Source organism: Mobula birostris, chromosome 13 (genome assembly GCF_030028105.1).
Source record: "Mobula birostris isolate sMobBir1 chromosome 13, sMobBir1.hap1, whole genome shotgun sequence".
Taxonomy (NCBI): Eukaryota; Metazoa; Chordata; class Chondrichthyes; order Myliobatiformes; family Myliobatidae; genus Mobula; species Mobula birostris.
The window spans coordinates 68,697,814-68,724,841 of record NC_092382.1 but is presented as its reverse complement, the minus strand read 5'-3'; the positions used below and the strand labels follow the sequence as shown (position 1 = coordinate 68,724,841).

The 27,028-nt window shown below is 46.1% G+C and overlaps 1 protein-coding gene across 2 annotated transcripts; it reads right to left on the bottom strand.

Moving 5' to 3' along the window:
* Positions 1-182: 182 nt before the first annotated feature.
* Positions 183-24,178, bottom strand: LOC140206933 (NACHT, LRR and PYD domains-containing protein 3-like). Of its 2 annotated transcripts, XM_072275227.1 has the most exons (13): positions 24,096-24,178; positions 16,572-16,727; positions 12,838-12,939; positions 8,604-8,770; positions 6,819-6,990; positions 6,655-6,720; positions 3,846-5,601; positions 3,192-3,278; positions 2,866-3,036; positions 2,540-2,710; positions 2,210-2,380; positions 1,887-2,054; positions 183-1,722 (listed from the first exon to the last, which is right to left on the bottom strand). In XM_072275227.1, exons 3-13 carry the CDS (start codon positions 12,845-12,847, stop codon positions 1,635-1,637), a joined length of 3,027 nt encoding a protein of 1,008 aa, XP_072131328.1. In that variant the 5' UTR covers positions 12,848-12,939; positions 16,572-16,727; positions 24,096-24,178; the 3' UTR covers positions 183-1,634. The 2 variants fall into 2 exon arrangements, with proteins under 2 accessions (XP_072131328.1, XP_072131327.1); XM_072275226.1 differs by lacking the exons at positions 12,838-12,939; positions 16,572-16,727; positions 24,096-24,178 and having other exon boundaries at positions 8,604-9,166.
* Between the last annotated feature and the right edge of the window lie 2,850 nt (positions 24,179-27,028).

Below are 27,028 nucleotides of genomic sequence, written 5' to 3'. Positions count from 1 at the left end.
CTTTTTCCCTATTTCTTCGTTGTACTTTTACAGGTAGTGTTAATGGTAAGACTCTTGGCAGTGTGCAGGATCAGAGGGCTCTTGAGGTCCGAGTCCATAGGACGCTCAAAGCACCTGCGCAGGTTGACTCTGTGGTTAAGAAGGTGTGCGGTATATTGGCCTTCATCAATCGTGGGATTGAATTTAGGAGCCGAGAGGTAATGTTGCAGCTATATAGACCCTGGTCAGACCCCACTTGGAGTACCGTGCTCAGATCTGGTCGCCTCACTACAGGAAGGATGTGGAAGCCATAGAAAGGGTGCAGAGGAGATTTACAAGAATGTTGCCTGGATTGGGGAGCATGCCTTATGAGAATAGGTTGAGTGAACTCGGCCTTTTCTCCTTGGAGATACGGAGGATGAGAGGTGGCCTGATAGAGGTGTATAAGATTATGAGAGGCTATGATTGTGAGGGTGAGAGATAGGTCGGTGTGGAGGGGGCTTCACTCAGTGTCTGATCCCGGGAGTGTGAGCTGGGACTGTGCGGAGGAAGCTTGATTCTGTCTGGCCCCGGGTTTGTTTGCCGGGTCTGTGCAGAGGGTCCTTCAGCCCGTGTTGATTGCTTCTGTTCCCTTCTGTTTGCGACCTTGGTGGACGCGGGTCCGATATTATACAGTATATGAGCTTCTAATCTCCTTTGTTGTTTTTGACTGTGAGAGCGAGAAAGCGCGCAGGAAGGTGGGGATCAGGATAGTGCGAGTATCTGGGTGAGAGGGAGTGGCGTGTCAGCCTGGATGGGGATGGGGAGTGAAGAGATCCTGGGGACCAGACACCACCAGAATGACATCCCTCAGCCTGAAGCTGAGACGCTGCTGTACCAGTGTGAGGTGCTCAGACCCATTATTGCAGTTCACCGGGTGTGGGGGGCAGTAGTAACCCCTGGTCACTGTTTCTCCTCGAATGAGACTCAAGTCCGACACCAAGGCGGGAAGCTACAGCGGTTTATTGAATTCATCATCACAAACGTAAATTAAACAATGTGTGAGCTGCTGACGTGTGGGAATAAATAAGCAACTCCTGACTCACTCACAGTCACACACAATTAACTGATCGGCGACAACGAGTGGCCGGTTGAATAGCCAGTCCCGTTTCTCACCGTCACTCTGCATCGAGGAACCGATGGTTATAAAATCACACTTCAGAGATCGCTGCAGATCCAGTGTCACTGCCGAGGTATGTGTCAATTTAACATCATTATATAGGCCAGACTGCCGAATGCAACGTGCTTAGCAAAGGGAGCAAAATGATTCTCTCCCGGGATAATCCTGCTCCGTGACACCAGAGTCCAAGAGTGATCCCCAGCCCCCAGGCTCTTCCTGTGCGTGTAATTCTCCGGGGTGTCACGTGGGGGGGGGGGGTTCTCGAGCACTTACATCCGGCGGAAGCAGCGCCGCTGGACAGGAGGTAGAGCTATGTCTCTGCGGGAGCACAATGAACGCCCCACAGCGCGAGCGTGGAGCCAGTTCCGTTAAAACTGTTTGGAATTACACCTGGCGCGCGGCGAGTTAAAGGTAAGGGCGGGAGTTAAAGGGGAGGGTGGGGAATCGGGCAAAATGTCCCCATCCCGCGGGCGGGGCTGTTCACACATTCAGATGTTCACAGGATCACTGTCAGTCCGGGTCTGACTCCCTGCAGAGGTCTCAGTTCCTTCCTCCCGGTCTCACTGAACCGATTCTGGTCCAGCCTGAAACAGACAGAAGAATAAAGATGTAATAAACAGATTACACAACAGTGTCAGTACCAGGGGACCGGGGTTAATGTTTCAAAAACACTCACAGACAAATATCAGCAGAAAACCCGCAGATCCACTGATATTTTATCACTTTGAACATTAACACAAACACTCACCGGATCCGCTCCAGACTCGGGAGGTTTACTATGAGCCGGCGGAGGGCGGGGATGGATCGGTCTGTCAGCGAGTTGAATACCAGGTCCAGCTCCTTCAGTGATGGATTTGTAATGAGAGCGGAGACGAGATCCTCGACACCAGAATCTGTGAGACCGACACCCCACAGCCTGGAGATGAGAGAGAGTGAGGATGAAGGACACAGAGAGGGGCAGGAGACGGTACAAATCCCCAGTGTTTATCAGTAACGCAATTACTGATCTCATTAATGTTCAGTGTCAGACACTCAGTGACTAAACACAATCTCCCACAGTCTGGTACTTACCCCAGTTTCTGTATTTTACACTCCGGATTCCTCAGAGCCGCAGACACCAGTTTCACTCCTGAATCTCCCAGCTCATTAACACTCAGGTTCAGCTCCCTCAGAGATCTGTTTGTACCAAGAGCAGAGGCGAGATCCTCAGCACCAGAATCTGTGAGACCGACACGGTACAGCCTGGAGATGAGAGAGAGTGAGGGTGAAGGACAGAGAGAGAGAGAGAGAAGATGGTACAAATCCCTGGTGTTTATCAGTAACACAATTACTGATCACATTAATATTCAGTGCCAGACACCCAGTGACTGTAAACACAATATCCCACAGTCTGGTACTTACTCCAGTTTCTGTATTTTACACTCTGATTTCCTCAGAGCCACAGACACCAGTTTCACTCCTGAATCTCCCAGTTTATTAGCACTCAGGTCCAGCTCCGTCAGTGATAGGTTTGTACTGAGAGTGGAGACGAGATCCTCGGCACCAGAACCTGTGAGACCGACAGCCCCCAGCCTGGAGATGAGAGAGAGTGTGGGTGAAGGACACAGAGAGACAGGAGATGGTACAAATTCCCAGTGTTTATCAGTAACACAATTACTGATCACATTAATGTTTAGTATCAGACACCCAGTGGCTGTAAACACAATCTCCTACGATCTGGTACTTACCCCAGTTTCTGTATTTTACACTCCGGGTTCCTCAGAACTGCAGACACCAGTTTCACTCCTGAATCTCCCAGTTCATTAGCACTCAGGTCCAGCTCCGTCAGTGATGGGTTTGTACTGAGAGTGGAGACGAGATCCTCGGCACCAGAACCTGTGAGACCGACCTCATCCAACCTGGAAATGAGAGAGGGTGAGGGTGAAGGACACAAAGAGACAGGAGACGGTACAAATCCCCAGTGTTTATCAGTAACACAATTACTGATCACATTAATGTTCAGTGTCAGACACCCAGTGACAGTAAACACAATCTCCCAGACTCTGGTACTTACTCCAGTTTCTGTATTTTACACTCCGGGTTCCTCAGAGCCGCAGACACCAGTTTCACTCCTGAATCTCCCAGGTCATTCTCACCAAGTCTAAACACAAACAGAAAAATCCATGAACAAAGTGATTCATACTGTGCGCTGAGCAAATTTCTCCTACTCGGATATTTCAGGAAACATTAAACCAGTCAGTAAATCACTGATCGGAGTTCCCATCATTGTCAATGTCCCTCACTGACCAGCTCCAGGGTATTCACCGAATGTCAGTAATGTAGTCTGTCCGTGTGACCCTGTAAACTCCACATACTCTGTCTCATTCCCTGCTGGTTAGAAAAGTGTTCCTGACCTGAGAGGGTCGGGAGGGACAGGGATGAAGGGTGGGAGAATGTACCACAGTGAGGAAGATCTGTGAATGGGGAAATGTCGGTGGGAAATGACACCACCCGAGGAAAAGTACGGAAAGATAGAACCTGCAGGATGGGGAAGAGAGATCCCACTGGAAAAGGGTAATGAGTAAGAGAAATCCCACAGGACGTAGGGGGATGGCATTTGTCACAGTTCTTCACAATCATATTTACGACGGTTTACCCAACTTCATTTACATTGAAACAACACAGTGGGACAATTTCACAGCTCAGAGTGAGAAATAAATAAAGTTACCTCAACTCCTGGCACTTGTGCAGCCCGGGTCCCAGCCGCTGGATTCCTTCACACTGAATGTGGCAGCCAGCCAGGTTGAGGTGTTTTATTGTATCACAGAGTCCGATGACATGAGACAGGATCGCGCAGTCAATCGGGGTCAGTGTCATTCCACTGAATGAAAGTGTTTCCACAGATTCCAGTGCGGCCTGAGCCAGTCCACGATTCTGAGACTCAAACAGGTAGTGCAATGTGTTCAGGAGGCTCCTTTTACCAGCTTCACTCTCTGTGTTTCCACTCTGGCGTTTAACCTCCTCCTTCACCCAGTCAATCACCCGGCAGGTTGTTTCATGAGGAAATGGACCCAGAAACTCCTCCAGGCCCCGAGCTGTCATTGGGGAGGAGAGACCAGCAACAAAACGGAGAAATACCTCAAATCGCCAATCTGTTGAGTTGTGGGCTTTTGTGAGGAATTTCAGGATATCCCCTGGATGTGGATTCAGGAACTGTGCGACTGCAGCTACAAAGTCTTGGATGGTGAGGTGTGGGAATGTGTACACCACACACCGGGCAGAATCCTCTCTCTCCAAAAGCTCCTTCAGGAATCCGGACAGGAACTGGGAAGGCTGCAGACTGTAGTTGATCAAATCTCCATCTGTAAACACAATCTTCTTCTCGAATACTCCTCTGAGGGCCATCTGACCAACCCTGAGTAACACATCACGGGGGTTCTCAATCTCACGGCCATGGTTTTTCAGGATGTTGTAAATATAGTAGGAATATAATTGGGTTATGGTCTTGGGAACTCGCTGCGGGACCCTGACTCTTTGTGTGAAGAAGGGGCCCAGTGCCAGAGCGAGGATCCAGCAGTAGGAGGGGTTGTAGCTCATGGTGTACAGGATCTCGTTCTCCTCCACGTGTTTGAAAACAGCTGCCGCCACCGTCTGATCTTCAAAATGCCTGATGAAATATTCCTTCCGTTCATCACCAACAAATCCCAGGATTTCAGCCCAGACACTGATCTCTGCCCTTTCCAATAAATGTAACACAGCGGGACGGGTGGTCACCAGCACTGAACACCCTGGGAGCAGCTTGTGCTGGATTAAACTGTACACAATGTCCGACACCTTGCACTTGAATTCAGGATCTGTGCATGTGTCCTGAGTTTCTGTGTCTCCCTGACTGTCAGCAAAATTGATTCTGTGCTTGAATTCATCCAAACTATCGAATATAAACAACAGCCTCTTTGGGTTCTTCCAGACCTGTCTCAGGATATTCCCAAAGTAGGGATACTGATGCAGAATCAGTTCTTTCAGGTTTATTCTGCAGGTAATGGAGTTTAAATCTCGGAATTTGAAACTGAAGACAAAATGGAATTGTTTGTATATTTTCCCCGTGGCCCAGTCATAAACAATCTTTTGTACCATTGTTGTTTTCCCGATCCCTGGGACTCCGGCCACTGCTGCCGAAATCCCATATTTTTTTCCATAAAAAGAACTCTTCAATTTTTGAAGAAAACTCCTCTTGAATAACTGATCCACCCGGACTTTTTCCCGCTCTCTGCGGAGATGTTTGTCTCTCCACTCCTCGTGGTCTCTGCCTCTTGCCAGCAGCTCATGTTCCACCAGTGTCCGATCTCGAACAGTAGAAATGACCATGAGCTCAGCGTGTCGATCAACCAGCTGGAAAATCTTCACCTTCTCCCTCATCAGGATCGTGTTCACTCTCAGTGTTTCAGTTTGTTCCTGCAGAGTCTCCATATGTTTCTGTCGAGCATCTGAGGATGTACAGAAATAGGTTGTCAATCCCTGAAGAACACGGAACACCAAACATATTTTTCCAAATTAAAAAAAAACTTATTAAAGACATTGTTTGGGTGAAATTGGGAGCTCAGTGGTAGAGCGTCTGAAAATGAGTTATGGCCCGAAACATTTCTGATCTGATTCAGATTCGCTGTTAAAGACACCACTCTCCCCTCTGTTCATAGTTTGCAGATTCCCTGGTGTTACAGCCAGCACCAAGTGCACACGTGATTCTGCAAAGGGGAGTGTTGTGTGGAGAGGCTGGTTTCACTGCTCAGACTCTGCTGAACTGTGCAACACCACAGGGGGTAAGTGTGGGGCGGGGGGGATTCACTTGCTCTTCCTGTTTTCACTTCTCTCACAATGGACCTGATGCTCCTGACACTCCTTTAGGTTTAAGCTGTCAGTACTGAGTCATGGAAAAGGAACACTATTCCTGTTTCCTGCTCTAGGTTGAGCCAGTCACGATAGGGCACCCTCCTCCTCCCCTCCCCCCCCCCACCCCCAGAGTACCAGTGCAGTCTCATCTACTCTGGTGATCCAATACATGAACATAGGCAGCACAGCCCCAGTGCACCTCTACGGTCCCCTTTGCTCTGGGGAGCTAGTACATGAAGTCAGGTAATACATCCCCATCACATCTTTACAGTCCCCTCTGCTCTGGGGAGCTGGTGCATAAACTCTGAGGTGTGAGACTTCCTCTGCCAGAGTTGGATGATCCAAATAGAACCGGCTGGTTTCAGCTTTGCTAGATCTCGGGATATTCGGCGCTGGGTAATGGGGATCACCAAGGTTTGCTGTGTTACAGACAGGCGCATCTGTTTATGAATCTCAGAGGCCTCTGGGTACACAGGCTGAGACCTGGAAGGTGCCAGATGTTGTGAAAAATGCAAATGGTTTCCTGTGTTCCAGCCACAGCAACAACAACCCTTCTCCCAGGTTCTGACAGTCTCTAAACAGGTAGCAAAAGACAGGTATTCAGACTCTCAGAATGAAACAGACTCTGAGATTTCCGTTACATCGCTTACCTTTCAGATGCATGGGCACTTCAGATAAACCCCGCTCTGTGTTCAGGTAGGCGAACTGGGCGTCACCTGTTCAAACAGATTAACCTGCATGAAGTCTGTTCTGTGTAATACTGTAAATTCATTAGCATTTACATCTGTAACACACAGTGTATTGTTCACCCTACCACGTTCCCGTATTTCATCCAATATTCTGCTCAGCTTCGGTAAATGGTGATGTAGTTTCACGAAGGATTCCCACATCACCCTCCAGGCCCCGGAGCCCTTCTCCATCACCAGATCCAGGAGGAGTTTGGAAGCACCCGCTCGGTTTCCCTTCCCTGCGAGCTCAGTCACGCTCTGTGATGAACAACGGGGAACATATTGAGGAGCGGAGGGATGGCTACAAATCTACCCTGAACATAGACTGACCCAGCACATTCTGCACGCCACAGATTCAGAGGAGTAACTGGAGTGTGCGTTGCGGGAGCAAGGCTTTAAAAGGTGAGCTGGGTCAGTCGGGACTACGGGCTAATTTTGCACTTGGTAAGGGCCAGTAAAAAAGTAGTTTGGTTTAAGCGGAGTGGCTATAGTTAAGAGTGGGGAGTTGAAGCGTTGTGTCAGAGAGGCTTTGGTGATGAGTTATGGAAGATTTAGAGATTTTTGATGATACAGACCAGTGGAATGCTTCTCCTACCGGATGAGATTAGGAGCTATACCCAAACTGCAGGACAGGGGTGTTTGGGTGACTGCCGGGCTGGGGTGAGAGGATAAGCAGCAGGTGCAGAAAACCTATGTGGTCCCTTACCTCAATAACAGGTATACCGTGTACTGTAGAGGGGGGTGGGGGGAAGTGGGTATGACCCAGCAGAGGAAAGCCATTGCAGCAGGTCTCCGGTACTGAGTCTAGCTTTTAGATTAGGAAGGGATGGGATGAGACTTGCTGAGCTGAAGTTATGGGAGCTCAATAGTTAGGACATCAGACAGAAGGGTCCGTGACTGAAAATGAAATTACCAGATGGTATGTTGCAAATGTCAGGGAAATCTTGGATCAAGTCCACAACATTCATAAGATGGAGGCTGAACAGACTTTGACCTCATCTGTACCAATGATTTACTAATGAAGGGTGATGAGGTCTTGGAAAGTGAGTTCGTGGATTTAGGTGCTACGTTAAAGGGCAGGATCTCAGGGTTGTGTTCTCGGGATTGCTACCCGTACCACGCACCAGAAATAGGATGATAATACAGTCTAACATGTGGCTGATGAGATGGTGCATGACAGAGGGCTTCAGATGTTTGGATAATTGGGCTCTGTTCCAAGGGAGGTGATACCTGTGCATACATCGTTTTGCACCTGAACTGGAGGGGAACTGATACGCTTGCGGGAAGGGTTGTTAGCGCTGCATGGGGCGGGGCGGGGGAGTCAGGTTAAACTAGAATTGCAAGGGGATGAAGAACCAGAGCAGACAGTGCAGTGGTTGTTTGGGAAACATGTTGTTAAGCCGACAAAGTCAGGACACTGGAGGATGAACATGGTGAAACTAATGTTCCAAGATGCATATTATTTCAATGCAAGCTGTATTGTAGGGAAGGCAGATGAGCTTAGAGCATGGATCAGCACATTGATTGTGGAATTCAAGGAAACACTGTTGTCTGGCCAGTGAGGTCAAGCATTGGAAACATGCTGGAAAGACAGACAGATTAATATATTCCCTATCCACTGGCAGTCCCCATCGCATGTCACATGACCAACAGTCAGCTGTCAATCATTGTTTGTATCCTAACCAGACTAAAAATGACTGTGTCAGATCATTGGCAAGACTCCTGTCAGAACGTGTATCTACCGCATAAAGGCTCAGTGTGGATGCAGCCCCGGGCTGCCTTGCTGACCCACACAGACCAGTTTGTTTACATCGGGTCTGTCAGTCTGTTGAAAAATCGACACTCAATCTATCGGTCTCCCTTTCACTTACGTGATACTCTCGTCCGGTGAAGTGATCCTCGCCAGTTAACATAAGGCCGAGACCCTCCACACCCTCTTCAATCGCCTGCTCCAGTCGCTCCATGTAGAATCTCGTCAACTGGAGCAGTTGGTGATCATCACAATTTGACAAGAAGGTGGAGATTGCGGAGTTCAGATCTGTGAACAGACATAGAACATGGAACAGTACAGCACAGGAACACACACTTTGTATCACTATGTCTGTGTCGACCATGATGTCAACTTGATCCACTACTATCTGCATGTTCATGGTCTCTATACCTCAAGTCCTTGCCTGTCCATTTGCCTATTTTATAATCTCTTAAATGATGCTCCCAGTGTAAAACCTGCATCGTAAATATCGTGGCACAATCACCCCTCCGACGCCCTCACATGAACTCATGCCTTTTGGCTAGGACTGTTGCACACTGAGTGAGAGACTTGAGTGTCCATGTAATCTGTGCCTCTGATAGTTTTAGATACTGCGCCACCAGTCTCCCCTTACATCTGATCCTCTAATTCACACAGCACTGTTCTGCACCTTCTCCGGAGTCTCCATATTCTTCTTTAATGCACAAACCAGAGCTCCACACAAACTGCAGTTGTGCCCCAATCAAAGTTCCTTACAGCAACAGCATGTCTTTCCCACATTTGGGCTCAACTCTCGACTGATGCTGCAGTTCGTTTTTACAATCGGTCGACATGTTTTGTTTCTTTCATAGAGATATGCACATGTACCCACAAATCGCTTTGTCCATCAATTCGCCTGCTATCTCTCTGTTCATAGTTATAAATGGTCAATATTCTACTGTGTCCTTTCACAAATGTTTCAAATATCCATAACTCCACCGAGTTCTGTATCTTCTGTAAATGTGTGAATCAGAGTCATTAGAGTTTGCCAGTCATTGATAATATCACAGACAGCAGACGTCACTGAAACTTGCAGAGCACCACTGCTCACAGACCTCCCGGCCTCACCGCCAATACCTGTTTTGTGTGGCCAAGACAATTTTGCACTTCTCCAAGCACCTGATGTGCATAATCATTTGAGGGATATTTTGAAAGTTTCACTAACATCTTTGTATGCAAAATTCACTGTCCTCCCTTCATCAGTCCTCCTCCTAAGTGTCAGTCAACTGTACAAAACATGACCTTGCGTGCTGACCCCATACAAGTAGCACGGTTCCCTGGGAAGTTTCTCTACAAGTTCACCGACTGATGTTTTATTGGAATTCCTCCATGGCTCTTCGGAATCTAAGGAATAATACTGACTATTCCAGTGATGGTGGAGCGAAAGTTGTTTCCTAAAAGTTTGAGTATGTGTCTTCACTCCTGTGCGTCCTCATTGATGGAAGCGAGAAGAAGGGTTGTCATAGGTGATAGGGGTCTATACAGGACGGATAGGGTCTTTTTTTTAAGGTATTGTCTTTTGAAAGTGACCTTGATGCTGGGTAGGACAGTGTGCATGATGTTTCTGACTGAGTGTGCAAAGTTATCCCCGATCCTATACAGTGGTCCTTCATACCAGATATTGATGCGACTAGTCAGAAAGGCTCTTCACAGTACATCTGTAGAAATTTGAGAGCAACTTTCCCTCCGTTTGTTTTAAACAGCTGTATTGACTGACCATTGCTCTGAGCAGAGAATGTTCACACGGCCTGAAAACTGGGCATCCTCAAATGCCTTTTCGTAGTACGAATACTGTATATATCAATGTTGAAAATTAAAAAAAAAACATACTTGTGAGTTTACTTATTAATTTAAGTTTACAATGGTAAAAGTAAATTATTTTTTATAAAACGGCATCATCGTTCAGCAGCCGACCGTGCCAGAGACCCTGGCACAGCAGATTCCACCTTGTACCCCTGAACAACAAGAGATTGTGAAGGAATTAGTAATGACCATAAAGGAATCACTAGATTCTAGCATGGTTCTGGAGGACTAAAAAGTTGCAAACATCACTTCACACTTAAAAAATGGAGAAAAGCAGAATAAAGGAAAATTTAAGTCAGTTAGCCTGACTTCCGTGCTTGGGAAGATGTTGGGAGTCGATTCTTAGGGGTGAGGTCTCAGGGTACACGGAGGCACAATATAAAATGGGTCAAAGTCATCAAAGTTTTCTAAAGCGAAAATCTTGCCTGAACAAACTGATGGAATTCTTAGAGGAAATAATAAGCAGGATAGGCAAAGAAGAATTGGTGAATGCCGTGATTTTCAGAAGGCAAGGTGCCGTGCAGGAAGCTGCTTAACAAGTTGAGCCCACAGTGTTAAATGAATTATACAGTACTAGCATGGAGAGAAGACTGGTTGATCGTGAATAAATGGGAGCTTTTCTAGCTGGCTGCCAGAGACTAGTGATGTCCCGCATGGGTCAGTGTTGGGAACACTTGTTTTTACATTATATATCAATGCTTTCGAATAGGGAATTGATGGCTTTATGGCCAAATTTGAAAATATAGGGGGACGAGGAATACTATATAAGAAGCATGGAGGCTGCAGATGGGGAAACTCTGGAGAGCTGAGAATGGTTATACACTTTTTTAAGAAGGAAGAAAAGCATGGAGTATTTTCTAAAAGGCAAAAATTACGAAAATATGCGGTGCAAATGGACTTGGAAATCGTCATGCAGGGTTCCCTAAAGTTGCAGATTGGGTCGGTCGTGAGGAAGGAAATACATTGTCAGCAATCAGGTCAAGAGGACTAAAATGTATAGGCAAGGATGCGACGAGGATTATCTATAAGGCACTGGTGCGGACTCAGTTGGAGTTTCATCAACAGTTTTATTACCCGTCTCAGAAACGATGTGCTGATATTGAAGATGACATGAGAATGACACTGTGAATAAAATTGTTATCATACCAGGATGGCTCTGGGCCAGTACTCATGGGAGCTTAGTAAAATGAGGGGTGAAGACCTATTATAGAGGAATATGGAAAGGGTATTTTCAATAGTGGTTGTCCAGGTCTAGAGGGCACAGCCTCGGAATAGAGGCAAGTCAATTTAGAACGGATATGGAGAGGAATTTCTTTAGACAAGGGGTTGTTAATCGGATGAATTTATTGTCACAGGCACTTGTGAAGGCCAGGCCAGTAAGTATATTTAAAGCAGATTGTGATGGATTCTTCATTAGTCAGGGAGAAAGCAGGATTTGGGAGGGAAAATGGATCAGCCAGGATCAAGTGACGGAGAAGCCCCGACAGGGTGATTGCCCAAATTCTGCGCTGATCTCTTATGGTCTTATCCAGCCCTCAGTATACAGGTCTTATAAGTCCTGTATGCACTCCTCCATTTCCCTTGACCATACTTGCCTGGTCCTCACCACTTGCACTGTACTGTTTTGCCTGTGCCCATACACTGGGAGTAGATTTACAGCCAGATTCAATGAACTATCCAAGGTGGATGAGAACTTCATGACCTTCATGAGAACTGACTTTCCTTGGCCAGTCCTTTGAAAGAGTTTCGGCTCAAAACGCAGAGTTCTATTCATTTCAATGGATGCTGCCTGACCAGCTGCATTTCTCCAGCATTTTGAGTGTGACTGTTGTTCTGAATTTCCAGCATCAGAATATTGTTTGTGTTTATTCATGCATTAAAGCATTATAACAGACCGTATATCTGTAAGCATGGTTTATCTGCAATGAGCTCTTTCGTGGGTCATTCGCCATTGGAAGTATTTTCTAACTTGGCCACAGAAAACAGACTACCCGAAGCTCTCCACATCGCCACTGTGCAACTATGAAAACCCACAGGAAAGGGACCTTCAAAAATACAGACTGTATTCATATCACTTGATCCGAGAACTCTTGAAAATACTCCAATCATCTGGTGCCAGATTTACGAAATGAGATTTGAAATTCCTCTCCATATCCGTTCTTCCACATCAGGGCTTGTATGGTGATGAAACAGATGGGCTATTCCTTGGACTGTTACCTGAAGAACAACAGCTATACTCTTGTCTGTGTTTCACTCACATTCATCTGATTCAGGATCTCCTGCTACTTTCACTCAGGTGAAGCTTTGCATGGTGAGCGGAGTCATTCGACTATTATAGGTATCAGTTCCTGAGCTTGAACCAATGGATTGATTCATTACTCAAAGATACTTTATCAATGGGATCAATGAGGACACTTCTGTGAGCATTGTTTGCACCTGTATACATTTCTTCATCTGAACTATTGTGTACCAATGGGACAGAAGTTTAATTATAAAGATCCTAGTGATCATACCTGTAGCCATTCCGATTCTGACCGACGACTGTTGATGGTCACTTGCCGCCTTCTTGTCTGATCTTCGGTCCTGGTACAGCAAACCCGCACTTGCTGGTGAGGCTATGAATTACACAACAAGCAGAGAGTGACAGTACACTTATTTTGCAAATATGACAACATCTCTTGCATTATTGCAGTAGTTGGCTTAGGGTGCAAGCATTCCCCAATAATATCAACTTCCACACCACGTTCCTATGCCTGTCCAGTGCCTTCTGGTACATCCTACTGATAGTCATGGAGCGATGGAGCCGATACAGACACTTCAACCTAAGGAGACCACGTTGAACACAGTGAGGACCGTGATGGTCCCAATTTCCTGTGATGGGTCAATATCCCTCCAAGTCCCTTCACTCCATCTGCCCATCTGCACTGCATCTTAAATGATACTATTGTGTCTGCCTCATCCACATCCCCTGGTAGCTCACTCCACATAATCACGTGCCTTGCATGAAAACGTTGCTTTTCATGCCCATTTTAAACCTCTCCCCAAATCCTTAATCTGTTACCCTAGTTGTGGTCTCACCTGAAATCGGGAAAAGATTTAATGTTGACCTTATCTCTGTCTCTCATATTTTTAAGCATGTATCTAAAGTTTCTATTCATTTCCTGGTCTTCCAAGAAGTAAAGACCCAGCCTGGTTATCCTCTTCCTGTAACTCAGGCCTTTAGTCTTAGCAACATCATCGTAAATCTTCTCTACACTCTTTCCAGTTTAACCACAACTTTTCCGTAAATGTATTCCAAGCGCAGCTTCACAAAACTCAACTGCACAAGATGTCCTAGACTCTCTTCTCAATCCTGACCACTGAATGCCAGTAAGCCAAACATCTTTCTCTGTACCCTGTACTGCTAGGGCCCTCTGTTCCCTTACGCTACCTTATGCCCAACCACACACATCATCGGTACTGCATTGCTTCATTTCCCAAAACTTCCAATAAGTATTTTTAATTCAATCTATTTATCTGTTCTCTGCCTATTTCCCAAACTGAGCAACATTCCCTGCAATCTATGATAATGTTCACTATTAGTAGCATTCCTAATTTTGTTTCAACTGTAAACCTACTGTTAAGGACACATGATATTACAGGAATGTTACTGGCATATTTAGAGCATTGGTTGATTGGTAGAAGGGAGTGAATGGGAATAAAGGGATCCTTTTTCTAGTGGGCTGCCAGTGAGTAGTGGTGTTCTGCACGGAGTCAATATTGGCACCACTTCTTTTTATGCTGTATATCAATGATTTAGATGATGGAGTAGATGGCTTTGTTGCCAAGTTTGCAGATGGTACAAAGAGTAGTGGAGGGGGAGGTGGCGTTAAGGAAGCATGTAGGATGCAGAAGGGCTTAGACAGATTACCAGAATGGGAGAATAGGCAAGACAGCGGCAAATAAAATACAATGTTGGAAATGCAAGATCATGCGCTTTGGTAGTAGATATAAACGAGGAGAAAATCCAAAAATCTGAGATGCAAAGGAACTTCTTGTCATCGTGCAGAACAACCTGAAGGCTAACTTAAAGGTACAGTCATTGGTGAGGAAACCAAATGCAATGTTAGCATTCATTTCAAGAGGTCTAGGATACAAGAGCAGGGATATGATGCTGAGACATTAAAAGGCACTGGTAAGACCTCACCTTGAGTATGAATACAGTTTTGGACTCCTCCTGTAAAATATGTGCTGACATTGGAAAGGGTTCAGAGGAGGTTCACAATAATGATGCTGGGAATGAAAAGGTTATCAGGCTTTGTTAGCCCTGGGTTTTTACTCGCTGTAATTTAGAAGAATGAGGGGGGATCTCATTGAAACCTTTCAAATGCTGAAAGGCCTAGACAGAGTCGATGTGGAAGGAATGATGGGGGGAGTCTCCGACAATGGTGAGGAGTCTCAGACAAGAGAGCACAGACTCTAGATAGAGGGGTGTCCACTTCAAACAAAAGTGCAGAGTAATTTATTTAACCGGAGTAAATTTGTGGAATTTGATACCACTGGAGGCAGGGTCCTGGTAGGTTCCCGATTGAACAATGCATCAGTGCTTACTGAGAGAAGGCTGGGGAGTGGCTCTGAAGATGGAAAGGAAAGGATTAGCCATGATTGAATTGGGGAGCAGACTCGACGGGCCAAATGGCCAAATTCTGTTCCTATGCCTAATGGTCTTATGGTCCTTGCTATGTGGCACCCTATTCTGAGGAGAAACCTTCAAACACCACGTTTTGCTTCATTCCTTCAAGCTAATTTCAAATACCCCTAACGAGCTCCCTCTGGACTTCATAGGGCCTAATCTTCTGGACAAATCTGCCATGATGCCCCTTGTCAAAGGCTTTGCTGAAGTCCAATGACCCATATTCCCAGCGTACCCTCATTCATACTTTTACTTAGCTTTTCCAACACAACTTTCCATGCACTACACCATGCTGATTCCTTATCAGACTGTCGATCCAAATGTTGGTAGATCCTGTCCATCAGAACATCATCCAGTGACTACTCCACCTGTGACTGTCTGTCTGACTGTTCTGTCCTGGCTGCACTTCTCTAACTACAAAGTGAATTTAGCTACCTGCCAGCTACGGAGAATCTCCGGAGTCTAACGGTGAAGCAAATATCTTCAAAGGGGCTTCTGCTGGTTCTTCTCTACCGTCAAATTGTAGGAAAGCTTATGTTGGCTGAATTTACAAATTTTACCTGTCTACTGTCTGAAATTACTTGCAGTACACAACAGCAGGGTGCTCCTGAAAGTTCACCGAGAGAATACTCAGGGAAACGAAGAAATATTATTCTGCAGGTCAATACTGCAGTATCAAATTACTTTCTGCTTTATGGGACCACACCAATCCGATTTTCCAGGGAACTGTCAGGAGTTCCACATGATCATGCTGGTAAGTTAAGAATTTCTGTGCTCGCAATCACAAGTCCGGAGGCAATAACTTGATTTAATGAAACGCCATAACACCTTACAGCATGGTCTGGTGCTGGAGTTTGGCAGCAGAGTCAGTCCACGTACCAACAGCTCAAGTCAGTAAACATCTCCATCCAGGCAGTGGGAAAACACACCAAAGCGCAATATACTTACACTCCGCCCAGTATCATTCCTTCACCTGATCCCTGACACAGGCCTGCTCTGAATCACATTCAACCTCACTTAAAACATGAGTGTCCCCAAAACAGGTTAATTTTAAACAATACAATACGTTGGGCGTAGGAACAGATGACAACAGAAATTGCAATGTTCTATCATATTGAAATCATGTATTGCATCTTACATTCAGACAAAGCAAATTTAACCTTAGAAAATCTGAAATTCCAAGTAAAGGTTAACATTTGAAGAATGTAAATAGCTTTCATGTACATAAATGTTTCAACCAGAGAACAGAGAACATTACAGGACAGTACTACTACATCTCTGGTAGTTTGAGATGATTATGATGTAACACAGCCAGACAAGGTAACAATAGAACTGACTAAAACCTTCTTAGAGGATGCAAGACATTGAAATGAGGAAACACAGGAGATGTCAGTGGCTTTGAAGAGCTGGCCTGCTAACAGAACATTATCGAATCTGCAGTGATAACAGGAGAATTGACAAGAGGCGTCACTGTACCTCTGGGCATATTCAGCCTCACTCCAACTATTTCATATCCTCCTTCGTACAGATATACGTCATGTCTAAAGGACAAGAGTTTGAGTAAATGAGACTCACCAAACTCCGTCCTGGCTGAATCAATTGAAACTCCGAGTCAGAAGGGGTCTCTCCAGTTGATGCTCTCAGTCCTTGGCCTGGTTCGCTTGTTGCTGTTCCCTCATCTGCAGTTATGGTTTGCTTCCCGTTGTGGGCTTTTCTTCACTGCAGGGATCACTTTATTCAGAGAGATATTGAAGCACATTAATAATACAAAGGTGAAAAAAAAACAGTTCTGTTCAAAATTTCCAAAAACAAAACTCAAGACTTATACAGTGAATGGTAGGGGCCTGCGATGTGTGACAAAGCAAACTGACATGGGAATACAGATCCATAATTCCTTGAAAGAGTCGTAAAGAGAGTTTTGGGCTTAATAAACCAGGGTATTGAAAAGAGGAATTGGAATGTTAATACTAAAGTTGTAAAAAATACTGTGAATCGAAATTTGCAGAATGTTGATGGTATTTCAGGAAATGAGTTTCAGGGGTAAGTTTAACAGACTAGAAATTGATTTCCTGGAGCATAGGAGAATACAGAGCGGTCCTAGCAGGGATTCACAATCTTTCTAATGCCATGGACCTCAAGTTGGAGACACCTGCTGGAGATATACAAAATATTGATGTTATAAATAGGGTGAATGCAGGTTGGGTGAGGTCATGAATTTAGGGTGAAAATTGAAATATTTAAGGGAAATCTGAAAGGGAAGCATTTCACTCAGACAGTGGTGTGAAACATGAACCAGCTCCCAGTACAACGGGTAGATGCAGCTTTAATTGCAACATTTAAGTTTGTTTGGGTACACGGATGAGAGAGGTATGGAGGGCTATGGTTTGAGTGTAGGTAGATGGGGCCAGAACAGCATGAAGTAGATGGGCTGAAATCCCTGTTGGGGTCAATGCATCTGAATTGAGTGTTCCACAAATCCTTTCTCCAGGAATGTACCAAAAATGTCAAATACAAGAAATACTGAACAGATAAAGAACGCCTGCAGAGAGAAGAACAGAGTTTATTTTCTCAGGTCCAACACCCTGAATCGAATGGCTTCGAACTATTTCTGATTTTATTTAAGTTCTCTAGCAACTTGAGTGTTTCTTTAATTTCCACCTGCTCACAGACAGGCGGCAGTGAGTGGAAATTTCCAAACCTTGACATTACTGAACCCAAGCTGGATAACCAACAATCCAAACACTGATCTGCTCTTTCCAGGTACTCAGTACCCTTGCATATTGAGATTACCTCTCAGGTCTCTAAAATCTCCCCACTTTTCTGCATATGGGCCCTTCAGCTTTCAACTCCTCAGCCTTGGGAAATAAGACCAAGGGTGTTACAGACTTCGCAAGGTAAATGTAACGTTGACTGTACCAGTGGCAGCACCTTCCCTGACATTCTAAACCACGCCTTGAGTCATGTAACACAAACCAGCAATGAAAGCTACTGCCCACAGGTGAGTAGCAACTGCCTGTAACAACAGCAGATAAGAGAAGGACTCCGCAGAGATTCAACCCCTGTTAGGACAGAAAACATACTAGGCCAAGTACTCAGGCCGCTGATGTCTTGACGTGCATCTTCAACAAGGAGAGCTTCATGGGCGTTCGGACATTCCAGAGGCCCAGTCAGCGGAGGGAGCAGAGCACTGTGAATTAAATAAGAGTACAGAAAAGACAAGAGCCATTGTTGGGAGCAGACCAGCAGTGAGACAAGGATCATCATGCTTTGGCCCAAGAGGCTTTGATGAGAAGAAACTGAGGCCAAAGAAACAGGTCAGAAAGATTTTCCTTTCATTATTGCTGATTTGGTCTTGGTTGCCCATTGTATAGTTCAGGCAGGATGGCTGATATGGCTGCGGAATGCTCCTGTAGGACATGGGAATTCATGGAAGCTGATGGCCTCCCTAATGACCTCATCTGTGGGAGGTGCAGCCAGCTCCAACTCCTGAAAGACAGAATTAAGGAGCTGGAGCTGGATGAACTGAAGATCATGCGGGAAGCAGAGCAACCGACAGATATGACATTTAAGCAGGCGGTTACACACAGAGTGCAGAATTCGGAGAGTAGATGGGTGAACACCGTGAGAGGTAAAGGGAGAAGGAAGTGAGTGTAGGGTCACCCTACAGCCATTCCCCTCAGGAACCTTGCCCCTGCTAAGTGGGATGACCTATCAAGGCAAGGCAGCAGCAGCCAGACCAATAACCCTGTGGTCAGCTCTGAGCCTCAGAAGGGCAGGGTGTAGTCTGGGGGAGCAATCGTCATAGGGGACTCGATATTTAGGGGAACAGATAAGAGATTATGTGGCAGTATAGGGGCGCCAGGATAGTGTGTTGCCTCCCAGGTGCTACGGTCCAAGATGTCTCTGAGCGGTTGCAGAATATTCTTGCAGCGGATGGTGAGCCAGCCGGAGCTCATGGTGACTGTTGAAGCCAATGACATAGACAGGAGAGTAGTAGAGACCCTGCGCAGGAAGTTTAGGGAGTTAGGAAGGAGGTTAAAGAGCAGGACCTCCAAGGTAGTAAACTCCAGATTAGAACATAGAATAGTATAGCATAGTACAGGCCCTTTGGCCCACAATGTTGTGCCGACCCTCAAACCCTGCCTCCCATTTAAACTCCCACCTTAAATTCCTCGATATACCTGTCTAGTAGTCTCTTAACCTTCACTAGTGTATCTGCCTCCCCCACTGACTCAGGCAGTGCATTTCACGCACCAACCACTCTCTGAGTAAAAAACCTTCCTCTAATATCCCCCTTGAACTTCCCACCCCTTACCTTAAAGCCATGTCCTCTTGTATTGAGCAGTGGTGCCCTGGGGAAGAGGCGCTAGCTGTCCACCCAATCTATTCCTCTTAATATCTTGTACACCTCTATCATGTCTCCTCTCATCCTCCTTCTCTCCAAAGAGTAAAGCCCTAGCTCCCTTAATCTCTGATCATAATGCATACTCTCTAAACCAGACAGCATCCTGGTAAATCTCCTCTGTACCATTTCCAATGTTTCCACATCCTTCCTATAGTGAGGTGACCAGAACTGGACACAATACTCCAAGTGTGGTCTAACCAGAGTTTTATAGAGCTGCATCATTATCCTGTGACTCTTAAACTCTATCCCTCGATTTATGAAAGCTAACACTCCATAAGCTTTCTTAACTACCCTAGCTACCTGTGAGGCAACTTTCAGGGATCTGTGGACATGTACCCCTAGATCACTCTGCTCCTCCACACTACCAAGTATCCTGCCATTTACTCTGTACTCTGCCTTGGAGTTTGTCGTTCCAAAGAGTACCACCTCACACTTCTCCGGGTTGAACTCCATCTGCCACTTCTCAGCCCATTTTTGCATCTTATCAATGTGTCTCTGTAATCTGCGACAATCCTCTACACTATCCACAACACCACTAACCTTTGTGTCGTCTGCAAACTTGCCAACCCACCCTTCTACCCCCACATCCAGGTCGTTAATAAAAATCACGAAAAGTAGAGGTCCCAGAACAGATCCTTGTGGGACACCACTAGTCACAATCCTCCAATCTGAATGTACTCCCTCCAGCACCACCCCCTGCCTTCTGCAGGCAAGCCAATTCTGAATCCACCTGGTCAAACTTCCCCGGATCCCATGCCTCCTGACTATCTGAATAAGCCTACTGCGTGGAACTAGTGAAATGCCTTACTAAAATCCATGTGGATCACATCTACTGCACTACTCCCGGTGCCATGAGCGAGAGTAGGTCAGATCAGGAAGACAGCGAAGATGACTGGGTGGCCGAGGAGATCGTGCAGGGGGCATGGTTTCAGTTTCTTGGATCATTAGATCCTTTACTGGGGAGGTAGTGCCCTGTACAAGTGGGACGGGTTGCACCTGAACGGGAGGGGAACTAATATCCTGGGAGGAAGTGATAAAGTTGAACGAAATGGGGGATTCTGAGATTCCTGTCAACAATGGATTAAGTACTGACTATGTCTGTGACTGCAGTGAGTTTGAATAATGTCTCACAGCTGCTTTCTTTGGGGCGAGATAAGGGTTAAAGTTCACCCAGATCCACATAAGATGTCTTCTGTCTTTTCACACCCTTTGATTTTGACAAAAGGCGGTACTTGATGGATATCAGACAGAACATTCCTTTCTTAATTAAAGCATAAATTTGACGGATGTTTTTATCTTTGTAGTTAAGTTGTACCTCCAAGAAACCAGGTAGGACATTCCTTTCTCTAATTAAGGTGGTTGGAGTGTCTATGCAACTGACTGTTCTTTTCTATCAACAGTCCATTGACTTGACTGGGGTGCTTATCAAACTGATTGTTCTTTTGTATTGGAGGCCTTATAACTTGTAACAATTCTGACATCAGGCAGTGAACTTGTAGAACCGCTGGGGAGATGAGAACTTTCTCTCCCTGATGTCGGGTCGAAGTTCACTCACCGGCTGAGCTCGAAGACATAAACGGGTGAAAAGATAAGTAACGATCTTTTTGTATTGTCATTATTTTTATCCAGCAAATTTACGTTTACAGGAGGTTTGCTCCTGCTATTGGGGATGGTTTAAACTAGACTTGCGGGGGCTGGAAACACAAGTGAAGAGACAGAGGACGGGGCGGTTGGTGCACAAGTAGAGACAGCTTGTAGGGAGTTTCTGAGGAAGGATAGGCAGATGACAGAACAAAGATGTACTCAGGCTGATAGTTTGAGATGTAAGCAACACACATAAAAGTTGCTGGTGAACGCAGCAGGCCAGGCAGCATCTCTAGGAAGAGGAGCAGTCGACGTTTCAGGCCGAGACCCTTCGTCAGGACTAACTGAAGGAAGAGTGAGTAAGGGATTTGAAAGTTGGAGGGGGAGGGGAGATCCAAAATGATAGGAGAAGACAGGAGGGGGAGGGATGGAGCCAAGAGCTGGACAGGTGATAGGCAAAAGGGATACGAGAGGATCAAGGGACAGGAGGTCCGGGAAGAAACACAAGGGGGGAGACCCAGAGGATGGGCAAGGGGTATATTCAGAGGGACAGAGGGAGAAAAAGGAGAGTGAGACAAAGAATGTGTGTATAAAAATAAGTAACAGATGGGGTCCCAGGGGGAGGTGGGGCATTAGTGGAAGTTAGAGAAGTCGATGTTCATGCCATCAGGTTGGAGGCTACCCAGACGGAATATAAGGTGTTGTTCCTCCAACCTGAGTGTGGCTTCATCTTTACAGTAGAGGAGGCCGTGGATAGACATGTCAGAATGGGAATGGGATGTGGAATTAAAATGTGTGGCCACTGGGAGATCCTGCTTTCTCTGGCGGACAGAGCGTAGGTGTTCAGCAAAGCGGTCTCCCAGTCTGCGTCGGGTCTCGCCAATATATCAAAGGCCACATCGGGAGCACCGGACGCAGTATATCACCCCAGCCGACTCACAGGTGAAGTGGTCCCAACACCGACCCCTGCAGAACACCAGTAGTCACTTGCAGCCAACTAGAAAATGATCCTTTTATTCCCAGTCGCTGCCTCCGACCAACCAGCCAATGCTCGAAACATGTTAGTAATATTCCTGTAATACCATGGGCTCTTATCTTGGCAAGTATCCTTATGTGTGGTACCTTGTCAAAGGCCTTCAGGAAGTCTAAATATACAACATCCACTGCATCCCCTTTGTTTATCCTACTTGTAATCTCCTCAATGAATTCCAACAGGTTCGTCAGGCAGGATTTTCCTTGAAGGAAACCACATGGACTTTGTGCTATCTTGTTCTGTGTCCCCAAGTACTCCATCACCTCATCCTTAACAATTGAATGTAACATCTTCGCAACCACTGAGTTCAGGCTAACTGGTCTATAATTTCCTTTCTGCTGCCTTCTTATGCTGTTTGGGGCTTCAGCTTGCCTCTAGCAGCTAAACGGAGCACATTTGATCACTATCTTATCGCTGTGTGGGATCTTGCCCTGCACAGTTGGCTTTCATGTTTCCCACAGTGTAGCAGGAACAGAATTTAAAATTATAAAGTAGAAAATGCTGGAAACGCAGTACACCAGGCTACGTCTATGAAAGGACAAATGATGGCAGACCCAGTTTCAGAAGTGGGACTGCCCAAGATACTGCCGATCTGCTGAATGTTTCCAATATTTTCTCCCTTCTTTAAATTTCTTACAACTGTACTCCCCCCCCCACTTCAATTTAATGCACAGATAGTAACTGACTGCAAAATGTCAGCAACACACTCCACCCCCACCAGTTTGTAAGTTCATTCTGACCCTGGTGTAACTCATTCCATGCAGTCAATGCTCACAGCATCCTTTCCTCCCGCTTTCATTCTGTTACATTTGGTCCCGAGGCCACTGTCTCCACGCTGAGCGGCAGTGACCACAGCGCGATAAAAAAGTGCAACAATTGCTGCACCTCTGACGAGCTGTTACTCTGGAAACAGAGGATGTGGCTCACAAAAATAACCGAGAAAGGAAACAACAAATTCACCGTATGCTACAAGTCTCATTATGACAAAGGTTAACACTGCAACCATTTTGTAACGGTGAAACTAAAATTGTAATGGCTGCTTCGTACCCTGCTAAATGCTGTGCTCAATTAAACCTCTGGTAGCTCCAGCTATCAAAAACCTATTCCTGGAAAACTCTGAGGTGCAAAACAACAGTTCACAATGAAGGCAAAGGTTAGAGGAAAGATTGCTGAAATATATCATTGAGACGATGGGATACAGTCTGAACAAAGACTGTATAAGATGGGTAGGGAAAGACCAGATAGAACCAGGTGGGAAAAGGGATCAAGGACAATCTCTGATGGTCCTCCAGCAATACATAGATTCTGAATTAATACTACATACTAGTAGATAACAGATTGTAAATTAACAAAGCTAGAACAAACATTAAGAATTTTGGTATATGCCCTTTTCCACTCAACAAGCTTTACAAACGCACCACAGAAAGTATCCATCCAGATATACTTCACGTCTTCTTCCAAGAAACCCAGATAAATGAACAAGACTTAATTCTCACATTAATAGGGCAATATATCGGGAAACATTGTTAGCATTTCGGCGAGTCGTAGCCATGAAAAAAAAAAGATGGAAATAAACTTCCCAGTCCCCCGAGAGTACGTGAGAGATCTGGATCTCACTGTCCTGTCTGAACGGGGAAAGATGAAACTACTCATACACGTGGAGCTGCGTTCCGAGGCTGCGATTACTCTGTTTAACCCTCGTGTCTGCAAGAATACAACAGGCCGAACGGTCGCTTCCAGTGTGTTGGAAATATGTAAAACAATTATCGACCCCAGGCATCGATCTAGGTGAAGTTTGGATCCGCTACCGGGCCGAGTGACGGAGGCAAAGTTTCCCAGGTAAAACTCAACGGAAAGGGTTAGTCCCAGAATCGCCACCTCATCCTGTTCCTAGGACCAAAGTAACAAGGACTGAGGGGCAGCTCATCTCAGGCGGTTCGGTGTGAATGTCCCACAACCGGGACCGACCCCGGCAGGTTATATCCTGGAAGCGGGACGAGGCCTCCAGTTCGGGGGAAGTTAACGGAACTCACCGCCCAACATCAGGTCATTCCTCGGGTTCGGCCTCAGTACTCACCGAAGGGAAATTGTCGGTCTCGTCCTCCGCCGCCGATCCGATTCAACAAACAATCGAAAGAAAACCACCGCCCATCCGGCGACTGCGAGTATTTGAAAAGTGATCGCGTCTCAGAACGGGGGCGGGGCCTCGGAAGCAAAACCCGCAAATGCTACAGAAACACGAGGAATTCCGCAGATGCTGGAAATTCAAGCAGCACACATCAAAGTTGCTGGTGAACGCAGCAGGCCAAGCAGCATCTCTTGGAAGATTTAATCTCTTACTAGCTTTTCGTTCAGTTAGTCCTGACGAAGGGTCTCGGCCCGAAACGTCGACTGAACCTCTTCCTAGAGCTGCTGTCTAGCCTGCTGCGTTCACCAGCAACTTTGAGATGCTACAGATCTGCGTTCAAATGGGAGCGAGGAATTGGATCACGTGACGGGTGGAGGGTCTCCCACCTGAATCGATGACCCTGTTCTTCGCCCCTCACACGCTGCCCGACTCACCTGCGGTATTTTCCACATCATTTCATCTTTACACGAGCTAACATTTTAATATTTGCTCCGTATCTTCCCCGTCCCCATTGCTCCACCCCCCCCCCGCCCCCCGCCGGGTCTCAGAATTATAGTTTGAATTCCATCCCGGTCCGACACACAATTCAGACCCAAACGCGAATTGTGCAAGCTTAATTCAAATCACTTGTATGCTTATAAACACTCATTTCCATTCACCCTACTCTGGCCTCACAGGAAGGGAACACTGAACCATCAAGTGAGAAACAGCAGGAGGTGGCCATTCAGTTCCTCAAACCAACAACTTAATGACGACTGCTCTTGCATCGCAGCCACGTGTTCCTGCCTGATCCTCATTTCCTCGATCCCTTCGGTCTCCGCACACCTGCTGACCTCTGTTTTACGTGAAGACGATAACTGAGACTTCATCATCTTCCGGGGATCAGACTGGTGAATCTCCATAACAAATACTCTCTAACCTCTTTGTTAATCCTCTATGGAATTAGTTTCCATCTTCTGCAGCCCCGTGTTGTCCCAACCACTCACCTCCCACCCCTGTCACTATTTCCATCTTCCCACCTCCCCCTCACCTGGATCCACCTCTCACTCCCCAACTCTTGCCCCATCCCCACCCCTCACCTCTTTTCTCGGACTATTTCCCGTCCACTCTCAGTCCAGAGGGAGGGTCTCGGCCCGAAATGTTGACGGTCCATTTCCCTCCACAGATGCTGCCCGACCCACTGAGTTCCTCCGGCAGTTTGTTCTTTGGTCTGTATAACCCGTGTTAGTGTGGGGAGCGGGATTTTACACCATATTCCAGGTACAATCTCAGCAAAACCCAAGTAATTGTTTTGATAATTACCACACAAACATGAGAAAGCCTGCAAATGCTGAAATCCAAAGCAACCACTACAAAATGCTGGTGAGGACGGCATCAATAGTGAAAGGAGGACAGCCACATCCTGGGAATAGATGCAGTGGAAGCGAAGAAACTGAAAAAAGGGAACAGCATTTTAAAGGAGATAAATTGGGAAGAGCTCTGGTCGAGATTATCATGGGAATCGTTCAGCTTAAGATGGAGGCAGAGAGAGATCAGGAAAGGGCACGGAAGTGTTAGAGATGGACCAACTTATACTAAATAGCTCTTGCAATAAATTCAATGTACCTTTGAATTCCCCCCCTACCCACTGCACCTCAATCCCTCACCATTTAAGCACACTCTGCATTTCTGTTTCTCTGACAGAGATGGGTGATCTCACGTTTCCCACATTGGGCTCCAGCTGATCTGTTGTTCCCACTACTCCTTTTGCCTCCATTACCCCGAAACTTCAGGCGATACAGATCATAGAACAGTACAGCACAGGAACAGGCCCTTCGGCCCACAATGCTGTGTCAAACCAATTAAATTAGTAATCATCTGTCCAACTAAACTAATTATTTCTGCCTGCACAATGTCCACAATCCTTGAATTTCCCTCACATTCACGAGCCAATCTAAACATCTCTTACAAGTTCCCAATATACCTGCCTCTAACACCGCCCCCCCCCCCCACCGACAGAGAGCACATTACAGTCACACCACTCCCCGTGGAAAAAAAAAACTTGCCTATCACACCTCCGATGAAACAACTCTATCGCATTTTAAATGCTTTCCATCCGGCATTAGATATTTCTACGCTGGGGGAAAGATGCTGTCAATCTACACTACCTGTGCCTCTTTACAAACCTCTATCAAACCTCACCACAGTCTGCATCACTCTAGAGAAACAACCCTGGTTTTATATTGGAATGATCAGGTTCCTGGGAAATGGGTTTGTCAATTTAAATTCATTCTCCTACAGCACAGAGCTTGTCCAACCTCTCATTATAGCTCATGCCCTACAACCTATATCCACCCACCTGACTAGAAACTCTGCTTCATTGCAGAAGGAGGAACATCCAGCCTCATCTACAGAAGCACAAACCTAGGCCAAAGACAAAGCCGAAAGCCAGTTCCGCATTCCAAGACCCCATCACAGGATTATAACCAAAGCACCAACACTCCAGGACTCTTTCCAGTCGGCAATATGCTGCAGTGCCTTGGCTATTCCCAGTTCTAAAATTAACACCCTCTTCCATCCCACAATGCAATTGGAGCCTGATGATGCCTTAACTGGGCAGAGAACCTGCGCCGTGGTCACCAGCAACTGGGAATATATTTTAACGTCCAGAGCAGCTAAACATTTTTCCATTATCTTATTGCTGAGCGGGAGCTGGAGCAGCACAATTCGCCGCCACATTTCCCGTAGTGTTGCAAAAACAAAATGCTTTTAATATAAAATTGAAAATGAATCACTGGAAACTCAGTTCAGGTTTCTTTTTGATGCAAAAAAGCTTGACTGACTGCAGGATGTTTGCGATATCCTAGGCAGATTTGTATAAATACAATCCCTACCTACAGTCA

What these genes read in the sequence shown, in the direction of transcription:
- LOC140206933 (XM_072275226.1), bottom strand. Translation starts at nt 8,882, where the DNA reads ATGAACATGCAGATAGTAGTGGATCAAGTTGACATCATGGTCGACACA. An exon ending in GGATGAAATACGGGAACGTG is followed by an intron (nt 6,721 to 6,818) that starts GTAGGGTGAACA and finishes CTGTTTGAACAG; the next exon opens with GTGACGCCCAGTTCGCCTAC. An exon ending in TGTAAAATACAGAAACTGGA is followed by an intron (nt 3,037 to 3,191) that starts GTAAGTACCAGA and finishes TCTCATTTCCAG; the next exon opens with GTTGGATGAGGTCGGTCTCA.